This window comes from Lonchura striata, chromosome 5 (genome assembly GCF_050655825.1).
Source record: "Lonchura striata isolate lonStrDom1 chromosome 5, ASM5065582v1, whole genome shotgun sequence".
Classification (NCBI taxonomy): domain Eukaryota; kingdom Metazoa; phylum Chordata; class Aves; order Passeriformes; family Estrildidae; genus Lonchura; species Lonchura striata.
In genome coordinates, this window is record NC_140707.1 from 19,182,900 (window position 1) to 19,200,102 (window position 17,203).

The following is a 17,203-nucleotide window of genomic DNA, read 5'->3' on the forward strand; positions in this document are numbered from 1 at the left end:
CTCAAATTGACAGGCTGAGGAGAGACACGGCAATATCGAGGAGCGGCTGAGACAGATGGAGGCACAGCTTGAAGAGAAGAATCAAGAACTGCAAAGGGTACTGCATTTTAGTGACATTTTGACAAAGATAACAAGCTGAAAGAAAGAACCTAATCTTCTTTGTTTCTCAGCTTTAAAATAAAGCTAGAGTTTAGGCTGGCTGATAGTGAGTCACTCTACTGTGGCTAACCTTAAATCTCAAGGAAAATGTGCTGAAAGTCTCCAATAAAAGTTTGAAGAAACTTGCTGATTTAAATGACTATGGAAAAATTGGTTCCTAGGTTACAAATAAGGTCATCCATTCTGAATTGTGCCTTTTAAAGTTTTTTTAAATACCGGCTTGGTTTTTTGAATTTCTAATCTTGGATCACTTATTAAAGACCCTTAGTTTCCCTTTACAGAGTCCTGGAGGCACATACAGTGTTACCCTGTGGAAAAATATTGCTGTTAAAAAAATGCATTTGGTTTAAAGAAAGCTTGCTGCCTTCATAACCTGGAAATTGTTAGAGATATTGCAAATCTGGAGTTTTTTCAGCAGCTTCTTTGTATCTCAGGCTAGACAGAGAGAGAAGATGAATGAAGAGCATAATAAACGTTTGTCAGAAACTGTTGATAAGCTCCTGTCTGAATCCAATGAAAGGCTCCAGCTTCATCTCAAGGAGAGGATGGCTGCCCTGGAAGACAAGGTAACAAGTCACATTCCAGTAATGAATGTGTAATTCTGTAATGATTTGTGCCTTTTGCAACGTGTCCATAACTTCAGCAAATAAACACAAAACCCTTATTAATAAGTAGTTGCTGTTAAGGCTCTTTTATAGTGCTGATTTTGAAAATATGCTCTTAAAAATAATTTTTGAGGTTGTCCCTGGGCATTGCACTGTGGTGTTGAGAAGGCAGCTTTTAAGAAGCTTTATCCTTTTTTGTTTGACTGGTACAGATTGCAAAAATAGGCTCATCCTATGTGTAATACAGGAAGCCTAAAGCATTGGAACTTTGTCCTTTCCAGTTCAGATTCCTTGGTTTCCCAGTGCTTTTGGCTATACCAGTTCCCCATAGTCATTGTGGGATTCCTGCAATTTACTTTTCTTCTCAGGTAGCTCATTTTGGGACTCTTTATATGCATGTAAATGGGCTTTTCCTGCACTGTCAGTGCACATCTTGGAGCTTTCCCCAATACTCAGTTCATCTCTTCTGACACACTTTCACTCCTTTTCTTCCCTTCTGATTTTGGATCTAGATCCTTATGGATTATTCTTCCATGCCCAGCTTGAAGTAAGATCCCTTATTCTTCATCCAGCTAAGGAATGTCTACTAAAGTGGCACTTTGCTTGATGCTGACTTTGAGTTGCTTGGTCTTGGATTAAAATATATTTGGTTTCTTTTACTAGAGAGTGAAATGAGCATCTGGGGAAACGTTTCAGGAAAAACTGAGTGTCTTTTAATACCAAAGTCATGGCAATAAAATGCTTTGGAATGCAAATGGTGTTTCCAGACTTGTAATGACTGTTTGCTTCCTCTTGTGTTCATGCATAATGCTTACATAATAGGTGATGTCTCAGGGTTGACCCTGACTCCCTCTTATCTTCCAAACCATAACTACATTTGCAAATAATGAGGAAAATCTACTTCTCCTTTACTGTAGTTAACAGCTACTAGAAAAGTGTTCTTTTTGAGTTTTCCAGCTAATTTTTTTGTGCTAAGTTGGGAAGAAACATGCAGGTAACATTAAGACTTTGTTCTGATCATGTGGTCTTCCTTGAATTACTTTGAATTATTCCATAATTATTCCCTTTTTTTACTAGTTAGATTGTGAAATAGAGCTTTAAAAGACTGCTATTGCTATTAAAGATATATGGAACCAGTATTATTACTAAATCCATTATTTAGAGGGCTGTAGACCTGGAAGGATAAACCTTCAACTATAATCAAAGTGAAATTATGGAAGCAGTCAAGGATGTGTAATATAAGATGTATATGTGTAGTGTTGACTACATTTTTTTTTTATACTCATCATGGTTATGGTTTAAAAGTGTAAAGCTTATGAGTGACTTAATTTGTGATGCCTTTAATTTCAGAATTCGCTTATTCGAGAAATTGAAAATGCAAAAAAACAAATAGAAGAACTTCAGCATGAAAAGGTAGACTCTGCATTTCTGGAATATTGTGACTCAATTGCTGCCTTGCTACATAACAGGATCAGATTTTAATTCCTCATAAAACTTAACATTTCCTGTTCTGTTTAAGAGAAAGGAGTTGTTATTGCTTATTTTACGGTATTGTGTGCCACAGTTTTACGGGATTTTTATGGGTAATACATAACCTTTTAGTCCAAGACTTAACACACTTTTGAATATGTGAAGTGCCTGGATATGTTGGCAATTGGCCAAAGTTTGGAGATTGTGTAGAATTTTTATACTGTTGTAAATATGACCTTGAACAGCAAAACCAAATGAGAAATATTTTAATGTTGGACATTTTTCCATAAGGTTTTCTCAAAGCATTGAATATCACAAAATACCTGTGCAACTGCTAAAGGGTTTTTTTTTAAGTTTTAAGAACTGGGAGCAGAAGGAGAAATATTTATTAGACTTGGCTGCTCCTTAGTAATAGCTAAGGTGCCTGGTGTACTGCTTGTCATGGAAATGACAAGGTCCCGTTATAGATGTTCATTATCAGCCACTTTTTGTTTTATTTAGGCTTTCATTGTTCTCTCATTCATTGTATTTCTCTGCTGTTAAATTCTGAGTTTCTGGAGCATGTAAAAATGTCCAAGTTAAAAGTGAATGCTTTTAGATCCTTTTGTGCAGACAGCTTGAACAAATCTTCTTGTTTGTTATATCACTTTATTATAATAAACTTAGTAGCATGTGAACTCACAGTTGTTTTTAAAGTATATATTGTCATTACTAGAGTCAGGGTAGAGAGGCAACAGTATTATTCTGGGATACCCTTTTATGACAGTGCTGTATTGTGTGTAGCAAAAACAATGCTTAAATAGGTGAAGGCTGTATCTTAAAATCTATTATTTCCAACCTTCAGAGAAATGAGATTAAAAACCTAAATCTGAGTTTATAAATTTGTATTTGACACTAATTTTTTTCTTAAAAAGCATATGATATGTTTTTTCTATTTATTTTTCCAGGATCAACTGGTATTAAATGTTGATGCATTAAGGGCTGAAAACGACCAAGTGAGGCTCAGAGCCACATCACTTCATCACAGGTACCAGCAGTAGTTTGTTTTTTTTTTCTATTTTCTTTAAGGTTACTATGCTAAATACAATCTTGTATATTATAAATGAAAATATTTCAGTCATAGCTATAAATTCATTTTTACGGAGTATATAGAACAATTTTTATACTGCTTAAAAACAACTGGCAGTTGTGGGACAAGAGAAATCCTTTGGGTGACTTTTTTTTTGTTTCTTTCTCCCTTTGTAAAGATTAAATGTTTGTTTTGTGTTGCAGCAGAGCAGATTTCAGATTCCCTGTGCCATCCTCCTCTGTGGGGGACAGTCACACAGACTCCTACAGCACCTCCTCTGTGCTGAGGCGGCCCCAGAAGGGGCGTCTGGCTGCTCTCAGGGACGAGCCTTCAAAGGTAAAGAGGGAAAATACAAATAACAGAACAGATTTGTTCAGTGTGTGAGGCTAATCAGATGCAAGGGGCTTTTAGAACTGGGAGGACCTGGCAATAAACTCCTGGGATTTATAGATCCTGTGTAACCAACTCATGAACAGCTGCTGGTCCTTTTAATTGTTAGCAAATAGTTGCAAGATTATGGTTTGGAGCTCCTATTTTGTTTTGCTGGGGTTTTGTTGGTTTTAAGTTTTTGATTTTGCTTTTTAATTTTGATAAGCCTGTAAAGTGCAATTTGAAGCAGTCCTACTTCTGTGTCAACATACTCTAACACATTACTGTTCTGCAAGCAATTTCCATTTCCTTTTAGGACACATGTTGTCTTGGTTCGACAAGACAGGAGTCTGTGAAAGAGGGCAAAGCCTCCTGTGCAATGGAGAACGGCAAACCCCCCTCCCTCTGAATTACGAGGATCTTTAAATTAAAAGGCTCTCAGGCAAAGATATGGGAGTGGGAGTAACAATTCTTTACTAGGAGAAAACTAGACAACAATTTAAAAAGGCAAATGCAATCGGTACAAACAAAACCAGTGAAAGAAAAAAAAGTCCAGAACCTGCGGGGTGCCAGTATCAGTTCTACTGGGACAATTTGCTTCCCTTGCAGTGGCTGGTGAATTGTAGCTGCAGTGGTGATCTCTAGAAGGGTATAGTTTCCCTCTGAAGATCTGGTGGCAGTGGGGCCGGTCTTCCTCTGCGCCGGGGTTGCCTCTGAGCTCCGCCGCCGTCGGCTCAACGCGCCGGCTGCTTCGCTGCGAGTGCCGCCGAAGAGAGAGCGAGAGAGAGCTGCTTCCCCAGGAATCCCGCGAAGAGAGAGAGAGAGAGCTGCTTTCCCCGGGAATCCCGCGCAGAGAGAGAGAGAGAGCTGCTTCTCTCGGAGTCCCGCGAAGAAGAGGGAGAGAGCTGCTTCTCTCGGAGTCCCGCGAAGAAGAGGGAGAGAGCTGCTTCCCCCCTCTGGGTGGGACCCCCTTCATTGAATCAGTCGAAGGTGTATACACAAACCATTGTCTCTGAGAGAGATAACAAAAAACCTGTCCAACCGGTTCGCCTTCGACAGATGGCAAATGGAATACAAGCTTATCTTACAACCCAGGACATTATCCACCCCTTATTCTATTTCCATCTGCACACCATGAAATCTTACACCCAGTTCTCTCTTAAGACCAAGTTTCCCTGTGGTACACAGCGGGTCTCCCCATCTTCCTGCATTACCCACCAAGTGTAACCAGGTCCTTGAGCAAAGACAATCCCACGAATGGGTTGGTCTTTGCCTGAGGTGGGATTAATCCAAACAGTTTTCCCTAAAATACCTTTCATATGTACTACAGGGACCTTATCTCCATCTACTGCGTGTAAGGGTTCTGACTGAGCAGGGCCAGCTCGATTGACAGACCCCCGGGTGTTGACCATCCAGGTTGCTTTTGCCAGGTTAATTTCCCAGTTTCTAAATGTTCCCCCACCAAGTGCCTTCAGGGTAGTCTTAAGGAGTCCGTTGCACCGTTCAACTTTGCCGGCAGCTGGAGCATGATAGGGAATATGATATATCCATTCGATACCATGTTCTCTGGCCCAGGTGTTGATAAGGCTGTTCTTGAAATGGGTGCCGTTGTCAGACTCAATTCTCTCAGGGGTGCCGTGTCTCCACAGGACTTGTTTTTCCAAGCCTAAGATGGTGTTCCGGGCAGTGGCATGAGGTACAGGGAAAGTCTCCAGCCATCCAGTGGTGGCTTCCACCATGGTCAGCACGTAGCGCTTGCCTTGGCGTGTCTGGGGCAGTGTGATATAGTCAATCTGCCAGGCCTCCCCATACTTGTACTTGGACCACCGCCCACCATACCATAGGGGCTTCACTCTCTTGGCCTGTTTGATGGCAGCACACGTCTCACAGTCATGGATAACCTGGGAAACACTGTCCATGGTTAGATCCACCCCTCGGTCTCGTGCCCACTTGTAGGTGGCATCTCTGCCCTGATGACCTGAGGCATCATGAGCCCATCGAGCCAGGAACAACTCCCCCTTATGGTGCCAATCTAAGTCTATCTTTGACACCTCTATTTTTGCTGCCTGATCTACCTGCTCGTTGTTTCGGTGCTCCTCATTAGCCCGACTTTTGGGGACATGGGCATCTACATGACGGACTTTCACCGTCAGCTTTTCCACCCGAGAGGCAATGTCTTTCCATATATCAGCAGCCCAGATTGGCTTTCCTCTACGTTGCCAGTTGGCCTTCCTCCACCTTCCCAGCCAGCCCCACAGAGCATTGGCTACCATCCATGAATCAGTATAAAGGTAGAGCTTTGGCCACTTCTCCCTTTCAGCAATGTCCAGAGCCAGCTGAACGGCCTTGAGTTCGGCGAGTTGGCTCGATCCACCTTCTCCTTCGGTAGCTTGTGCAACTTGGCGTGTGGGGCTCCATACGGCTGCTTTCCACTTCCGGTTCATCCCTACAATGCGACAGGAACCATCAGTGAAAAGAGCGTAGCAGGTCTCTTCTGCTGGTAGTTGGTTGTATGGTGGAGCCTCTTCAGCCCTTGTCACTTGTACCTGCTCCTCATCATCAGTGAGACCAAAGTTTTCACCTTCTGGCCAGTTCGTAATTATCTCCAAAATCCCAGGGCGATTCAGGTTTCCAATACGGGCGCGTTGAGTGATGAGGGCAATCCATTTGCTCCATGTGGCGTCAGTGGCATGGTGGGTAGTAGGAACCTTTCCTTTAAACATCCACCCCAGCACCGGTAGTCGGGGTGCCAGGAGGAGTTGTGTTTCTGTGCCAATTACCTCCGAGGCGGCTTGAACTCCTTCAAAGGCAGCCAAGATTTCCTTCTCTGTGGGAGTGTAGTTGGCTTCAGACCCTCTGTAACTTCGGCTCCAGAATCCCAGTGGTCGGCCTCGAGTCTCCCCAGGCACTTTCTGCCAAAGGCTCCAGGACAACCCATGGTTCCCGGCTGCAGAGTAGAGCACATTCTTGACCTCTGGTCCCGTTCTGACTGGGCCAAGGGCTACAGCATGAGCGATCTCCTGCTTGATCTGGGTGAAGGCTTGTTGCTGCTCAGGGCCCCAGTGGAAATCATTCTTCTTTCGGGTAACCAGATAAAGAGGGCTCACAATCTGGCTATACTCAGGAATGTGCATTCTCCAGAAACCTATGGCACCCAGGAAAGCTTGTGTTTCCTTTTTGCTGGTTGGTGGGGACATAGCTGTGATCTTGTTGATGACCTCAGTGGGAATCTGGCGCCGTCCATCTTGCCATTTCACTCCCAGGAACTGGATCTCTCGGGCAGGTCCCTTGACTTTGCTCTTCTTGATGGCAAAGCCAGCTTCTAGTAGTATCTGGATGATCCTCTCACCTTTCTCAAACACTTCTGCCGCTGTGCTCCCCCACACAATGATGTCATCAATGTATTGCAGGTGTTCTGGAGCCTCACCCTTTTCCAGTGCAGCCTGGATCAGTCCATGGCAGATGGTGGGGCTGTGTTTCCACCCCTGGGGCAGTCGGTTCCAGGTGTACTGCACGCCCCTCCAGGTGAAAGCAAACTGAGGCCTGCATTCTGCTGCCAGAGGAATGGAGAAAAACGCATTAGCAATATCAATGGTGGCATACCACTTTGCTGCCTTGGTCTCCAGCTCGTACTGGAGTTCCAGCATGTCCGGCACAGCAGCGCTCAGCGGTGGAGTCACTTCATTTAAGCCACGATAGTCCACAGTCAATCTCCATTCTTTGTCAGATTTGCGCACAGGCCAGATGGGGCTGTTGAAGGGTGAGTGGGTTTTGCTGACCACCCCTTGGCTCTCCAGCTCCCGAATCATTTTGTGGATGGGGATCACGGCATCTCGATCCGTCCGATACTGCCGGCGGTGCACTGTCGAGGTCGCAATTGGCACGCGTTGTTCTTCCACCCTTAGGAGTCCTACTGCAGAGGGGTTTTCTGACAGTCCAGGCAAGGTGTTCAATTGCTTAATGTCTTCTGCCTCTACAGCGGCTATTCCAAAAGCCCACCTGAGTCCCTTTGGGTCTTTGTAATATCCGTTCCGGAGGAAGTCTATGCCTAGGATACACGGAGCATCTGGGCCAGTCACTATAGGGTGTTTCTTCCACTCCTTCCCAGTCAGGCTCACCTCAGCTTCCACCAGAGTCAATTGTTGTGATCCCCCTGTCACACCAGCAATGGAAACAGGCTCTGCCCCCACATGTCCCGATGGTATCAGAGTACACTGTGCACCAGTATCAACTAAAGCATCATATTTTTGTGGCTCTGATGTGCCAGGCCATCGGATCCACACTGTCCAGAAGATCCGGTTTTCCCGTGCCTCTCCCTGGCTAGAGACAGGGCCCCTCTAACACTGGTTATCATTCCTTCCCTGGGCATACATACTAGAGGTCCCTTCAAGGGGGTCTGACAGATCGTACCCACAAGCTTGGTCACGGGAGGTTGAGGCTACCTTCACTTTGGTGGAACTCCCCCGGTTAGAGTTTCCCTCCTTGAGTTGACGGACCCGTGCTGCCAGGACAGAAGTGGGTTTCCCATCCCACCTCCCCATGTCTTCCCCATGGTCACGCAGGAAGAACCACAGATTAGCCCTTGGGGTGTACCCTCTCTCTCTAGCTGGGGATTGTTGGGTGCTGATTCTGGGGCCTGTGACTCTCACGGGTGCTGTATTAACCTTCCTTATCTCCTCCCTCATCTCCTCTTTAAACTCCTTAATCACAGCTGAGATATGAGCCTGCATTGGGCCATTAATCATACTCTCATAATTCCTAAGTTTGTTGGCAACAGAACCTATTGTCTCCCGGTGGGTGTCAGCATTGATCGTTGCAATGAAGGTGGCGTATTGAGATGGCCCAAGATTTGCCAGACTCCACAGCATTTGTCCCGTACACCTGACCTTGTCAGGATCATTATTGTGTCGTCCATCCCTCCCAAAGAGTACCTCCAATACTGCCACTTCTCTCAGCTGTTGGATCCCTTCCTCGAGGGTCTTCCAGCGCATTCTATGATGGTGCTCTTGCATTCTCTCTCTGTGGATAAACCTCTCCCTGACACTCATTAAGAGCCGCTCCCAGAGAGAAAGGGACCCTGGTTCCCTTACAAAAACCTGATTTATACCTGAGTCCTGGGTCAAGGGTCCCAAGTTCCTTGCCTCACCACCGTCCAGCTGCACGCCTGTACCCATAAGATCCCAAACCCGGAGTAGCCAGGTAGCATAAGCCTCACGCCCTCGTCGCACAATGTCTTTATGCAGATTGCGAAGACTTTCGTACGTCAGGGACTCGGTGATGATAGCAATCTCTGGCTCCCCTGTGGGTTGTGAGGTTCCTCCATTCCTGTCCCTATCTGCAGGGTGCTCTGCTTTCACCTTAGACTTCCTTGTTTCTACCGGGGCCACTGCTGCTGACCGTGACTGCCTTTGTGGTTCAGCTGGAACCTGGACAGTTGTAACATCTGTGGGTTCCACAGCTGTACTATTAGACTGTCCCTCCTCAAGGCAAAGGGCCGGTTTCTCACCAGCTGGGGAAATGCACTCCTTCAGCATCTCTCGTATCTCCTTAACCAGAACCCTCACCCAATCTGGGCGGTTCATTTCTGAGGTGGGCTGTGGGGCAGGGTCAGGCTCTGGAGCAGCAGCATCTCGAGTCTGTGGTGTAGGTGTGAGGGTAGTTATCCAGGTTAATCTTCCCTTATCTCTGAATGCTAAATATAACAGGACTATCAGCAACACCACCCATTGTATGGTATCATTAGCACTTATAAAGGATCTTAACCCTTTGAGAACTGGTGGAGCAGACCCAAAAAGATGGTTAAAAGGTTGAGAGAAAGTTTGCCCAGGTGCTATTTCCTCGCAGTAGGTACCGTTATTAAAGTAACCCCAAAAACATACAGTTAACGTGTGATAGCTATGAATCCATGTACCTGCCTTCCAGAGGAAATTAAAGATCCATGAATTCCTCACCCAATTAACCCAGAAGCCAAACTTGATAACAGACACCGTAGCCTTAGTTATAGGACCCATTTTTAGATAAGGGTCTGCAAATGGGAAAAGTATAGCTACGATCACATGCCACCCAAACCAAGGTAAACTAGACCACATGGTGATGCTGAAGATGTTTTTACACACAACAAAACCAAATTACTTAAGAACTGTTAATCCTTTTTCCCTCTCAATGCCCTCGGGCCCCACGTTGGGCGCCAAATTCTGTCTTGGTTCGACAAGACAGGAGTCTGTGAAAGAGGGCAAAGCCTCCTGTGCAATGGAGAACGGCAAACCCCCCTCCCTCTGAATTACGAGGATCTTTAAATTAAAAGGCTCTCAGGCAAAGATATGGGAGTGGGAGTAACAATTCTTTACTAGGAGAAAACTAGACAACAATTTAAAAAGGCAAATGCAATCGGTACAAACAAAACCAGTGAAAGAAAAAAAAGTCCAGAACCTGCGGGGTGCCAGTATCAGTTCTACTGGGACAATTTGCTTCCCTTGCAGTGGCTGGTGAATTGTAGCTGCAGTGGTGATCTCTAGAAGGGTATAGTTTCCCTCTGAAGATCTGGTGGCAGTGGGGCCGGTCTTCCTCTGCGCCGGGGTTGCCTCTGAGCTCCGCCGCCGTCGGCTCAACGCGCCGGCTGCTTCGCTGCGAGTGCCGCCGAAGAGAGAGCGAGAGAGAGCTGCTTCCCCAGGAATCCCGCGAAGAGAGAGAGAGAGAGCTGCTTTCCCCGGGAATCCCGCGCAGAGAGAGAGAGAGAGCTGCTTCTCTCGGAGTCCCGCGAAGAAGAGGGAGAGAGCTGCTTCTCTCGGAGTCCCGCGAAGAAGAGGGAGAGAGCTGCTTCCCCCCTCTGGGTGGGACCCCCTTCATTGAATCAGTCGAAGGTGTATACACAAACCATTGTCTCTGAGAGAGATAACAAAAAACCTGTCCAACCGGTTCGCCTTCGACAGATGGCAAATGGAATACAAGCTTATCTTACAACCCAGGACACATGTGTACTCATTACATAAAACTGATGCCATAGTTCCCATTGAATTGATAACGAAATTCTACCGTAATTAAAAGCGTGTATCACCAAAATATGTGGTGTTATAATTTACTCAATGAGCCTGTTCTGCATCTTGCAGTTAAACAAAGTTTCAAGCTTCCTACACTATAGCTTTTTTTTTTTTTTACATTTCTCTAAACAATCGTGTCTTGATGGATGTGTTCAGCATGTAAGTGGACTTACATATATTATTTTAAACATCTTGATAAGTAGTAGAGATATGATATTTTTCCCCATTTGAACTTGGATTTATTCCTTTAATGGATTCTTGTAGGTTCAGACCCTGAATGAGCAGGATTGGGAGCGGGCCCAGCAAGCCAGCGTGTTGGCAAATGTGGCACAAGCATTTGAGAGCGATGTGGATGTGTCTGATGTGGAGGATGACAGGGAGACCATTTTCAGCTCAGTTGATCTGCTGTCACCAAGTGGTCAGGCTGATGCTCAGACTTTGGCCATAATGCTGCAGGAACAGTTGGATGCAATCAACAAAGAGATCAGGTATGGCCTGTCTGCTGTGGAGCTTTTGATAAAAATATGCTGGAAAATGGTAATTTTCCCACGTTTTTGTTCTAAGTGCCGCTTCCATTTGCGTGGTCCTTGTTGGAATGTCACGTTCCTGTGAGGCTCTTTTTCCCTCAGACTGATCCAGGAGGAGAAGGAGAACACGGAGCAGCGCGCAGAGGAGATCGAGAGCCGTGTGGGCAGCGGCAGCCTGGAGGCGCACGGCCGGTTCCGCTCACTGGGCTCCATCGCCCCCGCTCTCGGCGGGGCCCTGGCCGGCTCCTCCCCGCCTGGCAGCGGCCGCTCCACGCCGCGGCGCATCCCGCACAGCCCCGCCAGGGAGGTGGACAGGCTGGGCATCATGACCCTGGTGGGTATCCACGGCCCGCCGGCTCCTCAGAAGCACGTTCCTGTTCTCTAGGAAACGGGTTGTGTGGTTGCTCCTTCCTCTCCTGCTTACTCAGCTGTATTTTTCCTTTCTCTAGGTTTTTCTACTGCTTCCTTTCAACTTCTATAAAAAGTGTAAGATACATAATGATTAGGAAAAACGTTCAGAGCTCAAGTCTATTATTTGGTCAACATCTCATGCCTAAGTATTTACTCCTTCTGTTGTTATGGTCTTTCTTCAGACTCCTCTTTCTAGAAGTTAAACTTTATTTTTAGCAGTCCACTATTCCAGTGAACACTCAGCTAAAAAGTGATTTTCGTATTAATCGTGAAGTTTGGGATGGTATCACTGCTGTTTGAAAATTAATGAGTGCTAGTGTCTTGTTTTAGGCTATTAAAGCCCAATAGGTAAAATAAATATCTGTTAGACCTTGCAGGTGATAAAGTAGTTTAGTCTCAAGAGTTCAGAGAGTAGAGAAAGTTGTTTTTCTTCCTTTGACATTCCTATGACTGCTGAGGAAGATTTATCCTTCTCGGAGCTGCTTTATGCATGCAAACACATCTGTAAAATTAAGATACACATCTCCCTCTTTCTTGTTTTTACATAAAATAAACATTTTTACATTTTAAATGAAATGAACAGTTAAAACCAAGTATTTCAGCTAAGTAGTTTTGCTGGCTTTTTAAAATTAATGCACACATACACCAAAAAGTATATTTTCATAAGAGGGAATAATTTACCTTCTTTGTGTTAAAATAAAAATCACTGTACTTGCTCTAGCCATATATCCAGGGGCAAGCAGTCTTCTGACAAAAAGCTGTCAAAATTCAAGATTGTGGAATCCTCTATCTTCTAACATTTCACAATAATTAGTTAAGCTAAATACTTCTCATGCAGAAAACTATATACAAATTTAAGTAGCTCTTTTTCCCAAAACTAGATCAGGAGAATATGTCTTGTCTGAAATCCAATGCAGTTGAAGAAAAATGAAGTGTAATTAAGTTCACTTTAGATCCTAATTGTGCACTGAAGTCGCTTTATCTGGTGTTTGTAGCTGTATTTGATGGGTTTTTAATTCTTGAAATCAAGAATTAGAGAACAAGAGATTTCTAGAAACTTTAGGAAGGGCTATCATGGATTATTAGACTGCTGTGTCTTCCAGTGTTTTAATAGCAAATTGCATTAGTTTTTGATCATATAGGCAAATTAGCTTAATGCCAGTGGTTATGCAGCCCAGTCAGTTGAAAGCCCCTCATGATTAAAAAGCATCAACATGATAAATGGTGAAACCTACAGCTTTCTTGAGCAATCCTTGTGGGCAGTTCATTCCATGTGATGAACATTTTCATTTTTATGCTCATCAGATTTACTGGATGAAAGATCCAATAATGGTGAAATGGTGTCTGCAGTGGTTTGTTAAGATCTTGAGGAGGAACTCGATCATCTTTAAAGGTCCCTTCTATGATTCAGTGAACTTATGATTTATTAATGTAGTACTTTACAGTCAGATTGAACATAACTTTCCATATTAATGCTGCAAAATTTACATGTATTCTAAATCAAAAACAATTAAAAGTTTTCCTTTGTGGGAGGGAAACAACATCCCTCCCCCCATCCCACTTTAAAGGGGACTAACTATTTTTGGTTGCAGGCTTTTTAAATAATGAGAGCTATTAAACAAATTATCTAAATTTAACTTTTGTCAGCATCAGTCTGAATAAGCTGTCTGTGTAACTCTTGCTGTCTGCACTGGCAGAGGTGGGTACTCCCTGGGGAGTGAGGTACAGTGGCTGGAGGATAAAATAAAAGTAGTGGTGAATTCCTGCTCAAACATTGCAGCACTTAGAAAGCTGTCAAAAGAACAGAATCCTGTTGCTGTATGGAAATAGGCTATTGTTGGCACTCTTTGACACTTTTAAAGTCTTGCCTGCTTTTTGTGCAGTGTAGGAAACAGCTGCAGGAATCCCTGGGTTGTGAGGAGGAATGAGTGCAGATGATTTATTAAGGCTTCTGTAGCTAACCTGGAGGTTCAAAGCAGTTCTCACCTTTTCAAAGCAACACCTTGCACCCTGTACATTTTACTGGGGCTTTTTACCACACATGTTTTGTGCTAATTTGCTGACTATCTCAACACACTCAAACATCTCTGGTACTTTGGTAGATAACCAACTCTAAGTGTTTATTTTTTGCTTCCTTTTACTCACTGCAGGGATACATTTAAGTAATCTGTGATTTAAGAAGTACTTCATACCCAGTATCTCCCTGTGCCATTGTTGTAATTGTTTATATTCTCCCTAAGTTTTTTTGTCTGTACTAGTTGTCTTAGTCTGTGCTACAGTTTACAATAAATACAGCTTTTCCAAATTTCTTTTCTTTGCATGCATCTGTCAGCCTAGTGATTTAAGGAAACACCGTAGAAAGGTAAAAATCTTTAGTTTATTTCATGGTGTGCCCCCTCATCTCCCTCCCTGTCCCCAGACTCATTAGTGGATAACAGGAACATAAAGCATTTGCAGGGTAGCTGTGTAACAAAACAAGATTATCGTTTATCATTTTAGCCTAAGTGTGGGTTTGTTTTGTGAGTTTTTGTTTGTTTGCCTGTTTTTGCTGGTGTGGAGGACTGTTGTGCTGTCTCTTTCTGTTTGCAATCACTGCTGTGCAGTCTTCATGCATCAGTGCTGAATTTTAAAAGCTGTCAGTGCACACACAAATAAGTTATTCTTTCTGTTACTCAAACTTTGTAGCCACAGGTGTGTAGAAACTGACTTTGCAGAGTCAATGATCTTGCTAATAATTCTTCCCACAGGTCTCTAGATTTTCTGTCTTTGCACTTGTTTGAACTGGGTGCAGGTATATTAATTTATGGTGCTGAAGGCATTACTTTAGTTCTTATCCCTATAAATGAATAAAAGATACGTGCCACTTCCTCATTTTAGTAGCTAAGACGGATTTTAGTAGTTTGTCATTGAAGGTAACAAGAAATTCAGAAAGAAATCAAGCAAAAAATAGGCAACTGCAGAATGGTAAGGGCAACAGTGATCCTTTAACACTAAAGTAAGATTCTTCCTCTTCACTATTTTGAGTAGTGTTGGTATAGCCTTCATGTTTTGGCAGTGCCCCTGAAATTTTCCTTCCTTTTCCATCAGTCTCCAGCTTCCAGAGAAGAGGTACGAGATGACAAAACCACCATAAAATGTGAGACATCACCACCTTCTTCACCTCGGTCCTTGCGTCTGGACAGAGTCCAGAAAGGAGCTCTGCACACAGTGAGCCACGAAGATATCAGGGACATTAGGAAGTAAGTAGCTGGGAATCACTCAGACCTAGCAGGAATTCAGTGTTCTACGGCATCAGAGTAAAACCCCAAACTGCAGAGCTGTCAGCCTGTAGGATTTTAGTCTGAGTGATAAAGTGTTTCTCAAACGTCAGGAGTGTGACTGTTACATAAACATTAGGAATGTAATTGCTAATGCTTAGAAATGGCTTCATGGGAATGCTTTTGGTACTCAAAATCTGCATTAAATTTTCTTCATGCTTGGGAATATGAAAAATGTAACTCAACTCTTTAAGTTGTTATTTAGCTATAAATTGAGAAATAACTTGCAAAATTGCCATCACTTTGATTGACAGTTATTCTTTTCAAAGTACCTCATTATCTGAGATGGATTCCACTCAAGTATTTTGAACTTTGTCTGCCCCTTTCAGCCAGGAACTTGTGCCATCAATATTTCTTTTCATAATTCATGAAATTAAAATAAATTAAATGTCATTAGTAAGTTACTGAACTTCAATTAACTTGCACAGAACCCTGAACTTATCTCTGGTGAATTTGTTGTACGTGGGCTCCTTGATGACTCTGTTTTTTTGATACAGTTCAACAGGTTCACAAGATGGCCAAACAAGTAATCCTAGTAGTAGTAACAGCAGCCAAGATTCCCTTCACAAAGCCCCCAAAAAGAAGGGGATCAAATCCTCCATTGGCCGCCTGTTTGGCAAGAAGGAAAAGGGACGACCTGGGCAAGGAAGCAAGGAAGCTCTAGGACAAGGTTGGTTTGCTTTTTCTTACACAGTGAGAGAGATAGCCTTGGGGCTTTGGTTTTACACATTCCTGATCAGTAATACTACAAAGGATTAAATTGAGAGTGACTTGAGTTTGGGGTTTTTTGTAGGTGGCCTGGGAGAAGCAGATGGTTCCTCTCAGGATGCATTAGGCCTCAGCAAACTTGGAGGTCAGGCAGAGAAAAACAGGAAAATGCAGAAAAAGTAAGTTATCAAATACTTCTAATCCTGTGTTATTCATATATTGCTTTGTTTAAAAATGCTGTGGTTTTATTTTTTAGTTTGGTTTTGGGGTATTTTTGCCTAATATGGTACTATGGCTAATAAGCCTCTGTAGATTTATTTTTTTTTTTACTATTTTTCCAGAACATTAATAGCAGCATAGGTCATGGTGAATTTGAAAGGAATTTAAGCTGAAAACTTACAATTGGACTGCTGTAATAGAGAAATTTGGAGATGGAAGCGGACTCTTATCAAATTCCCCCTAAATTTATTATATTTTATACCTACTTTGGGAGGTATTAAATGTAATAAATTATAAATACCTTTAATTCAAATAGGAGATTTCCCAAAGTTGTTCTTGGCTTTTTTTAGCTCCAGAGTGTGGAAGAATTGACAGAAGGGAAGCACGAGATGCTGTGTGCAGACATCACTCCCTGTGTATGAATTTGCTGGCTCCTTTCTCTGTCCCTTTGGGTTGCAGCTGCTGGCAGCTTCTCTCTTCAGTAATTTTTTCATTTCTGTTTAAGATTGTCTGCAGAAATCTTTTTCTTTGCACCATATTACCCTGGTTTCTTCAATTTTTTTAAATCAGTTATGACTATTCCTTTTTTTATGGCACCTTGTATGCAGTTACCTTTTCCTAGTCATGAGAATTTTTTCACTCTGTCACAGAAAATCTTTAGTTTACTGCTCACCTTTGGAGTTTCTGTTTTCATGCGTTGCTGTTTCCTGTCTTGGAACAGATGAAGCAAAGACTAATCATAGGTGAAAAAGAGATATTGCTACTAGTAGAAATCCTGACTTGATGCTTATATGAGAATACAGGAAACACTCATATTTATATAAGTAGGATCAGGCATTCCTTGCATTTTTTCCCGCAATGCTTAGCCATATACCTTAAACTTCTGCTGTTTCTGTTCTGTTCAGCTATCAAAAAACTGATGAAGATCAGACTTTCCTTGCCTTCTGAAGACAGACAGTAAATGTTGAAAAGAAAGAGTGCTAATTTTCCCTTTGAGAGGGATTTCTTGCAGTACCTAAGTTCTATTAACTAATAAGAATAATGCCTGGTGGCTGCTAATGAAAACCAGCAGCGTGTTGGTTTGAAAAGTCAGAATGGAATGTGGATTTGTTTGGATAACAGAAGGCTCAGCTGTTTTTCTTCAGACTGCTGCTCTGAAAGCAATCATATATTATTATGATGTGGTATTTTCCCTTTTCTGCAGTGCTTTAAAGTCATACCACATCTTGGTTGAATAAATAGTTTTAGTCTGGTCATATCTAAAGAGTGGTAAGGTCTGTTCTTTGAGCAATATAGGTATTTCTCAATACCA

General features: G+C 43.1%; 1 protein-coding gene across 17 annotated transcripts in view; it reads left to right on the forward strand.

Annotated features, from left to right (window-relative positions):
- PPFIA1 (PPFI scaffold protein A1) overlaps window positions 1–17,203 on the forward strand; it is a 59,758-nt gene that overhangs the window by 26,169 nt on the left and 16,386 nt on the right. For 7 of the 17 annotated variants that reach the window (XM_021555883.4, XM_085581240.1, XM_021555886.4 and 4 more), the window contains 10 exons: window positions 14–97; window positions 594–725; window positions 2,115–2,177; window positions 3,182–3,261; window positions 3,507–3,639; window positions 10,974–11,197; window positions 11,339–11,570; window positions 14,735–14,886; window positions 15,462–15,634; window positions 15,758–15,851. In XM_021555883.4, the coding sequence (XP_021411558.1) occupies window positions 14–97; window positions 594–725; window positions 2,115–2,177; window positions 3,182–3,261; window positions 3,507–3,639; window positions 10,974–11,197; window positions 11,339–11,570; window positions 14,735–14,886; window positions 15,462–15,634; window positions 15,758–15,851 (1,367 nt within the window). Of the gene's footprint in view, window positions 1–13; window positions 98–593; window positions 726–2,114; window positions 2,178–3,181; window positions 3,262–3,506; window positions 3,640–10,973; window positions 11,198–11,338; window positions 11,571–13,979; window positions 14,010–14,734; window positions 14,887–15,461; window positions 15,635–15,757; window positions 15,852–17,203 lie in introns of all 17 variants that reach the window. The other 10 variants (XM_085581235.1, XM_021555880.4, XM_021555882.4 and 7 more) reach the window with 3 other exon arrangements.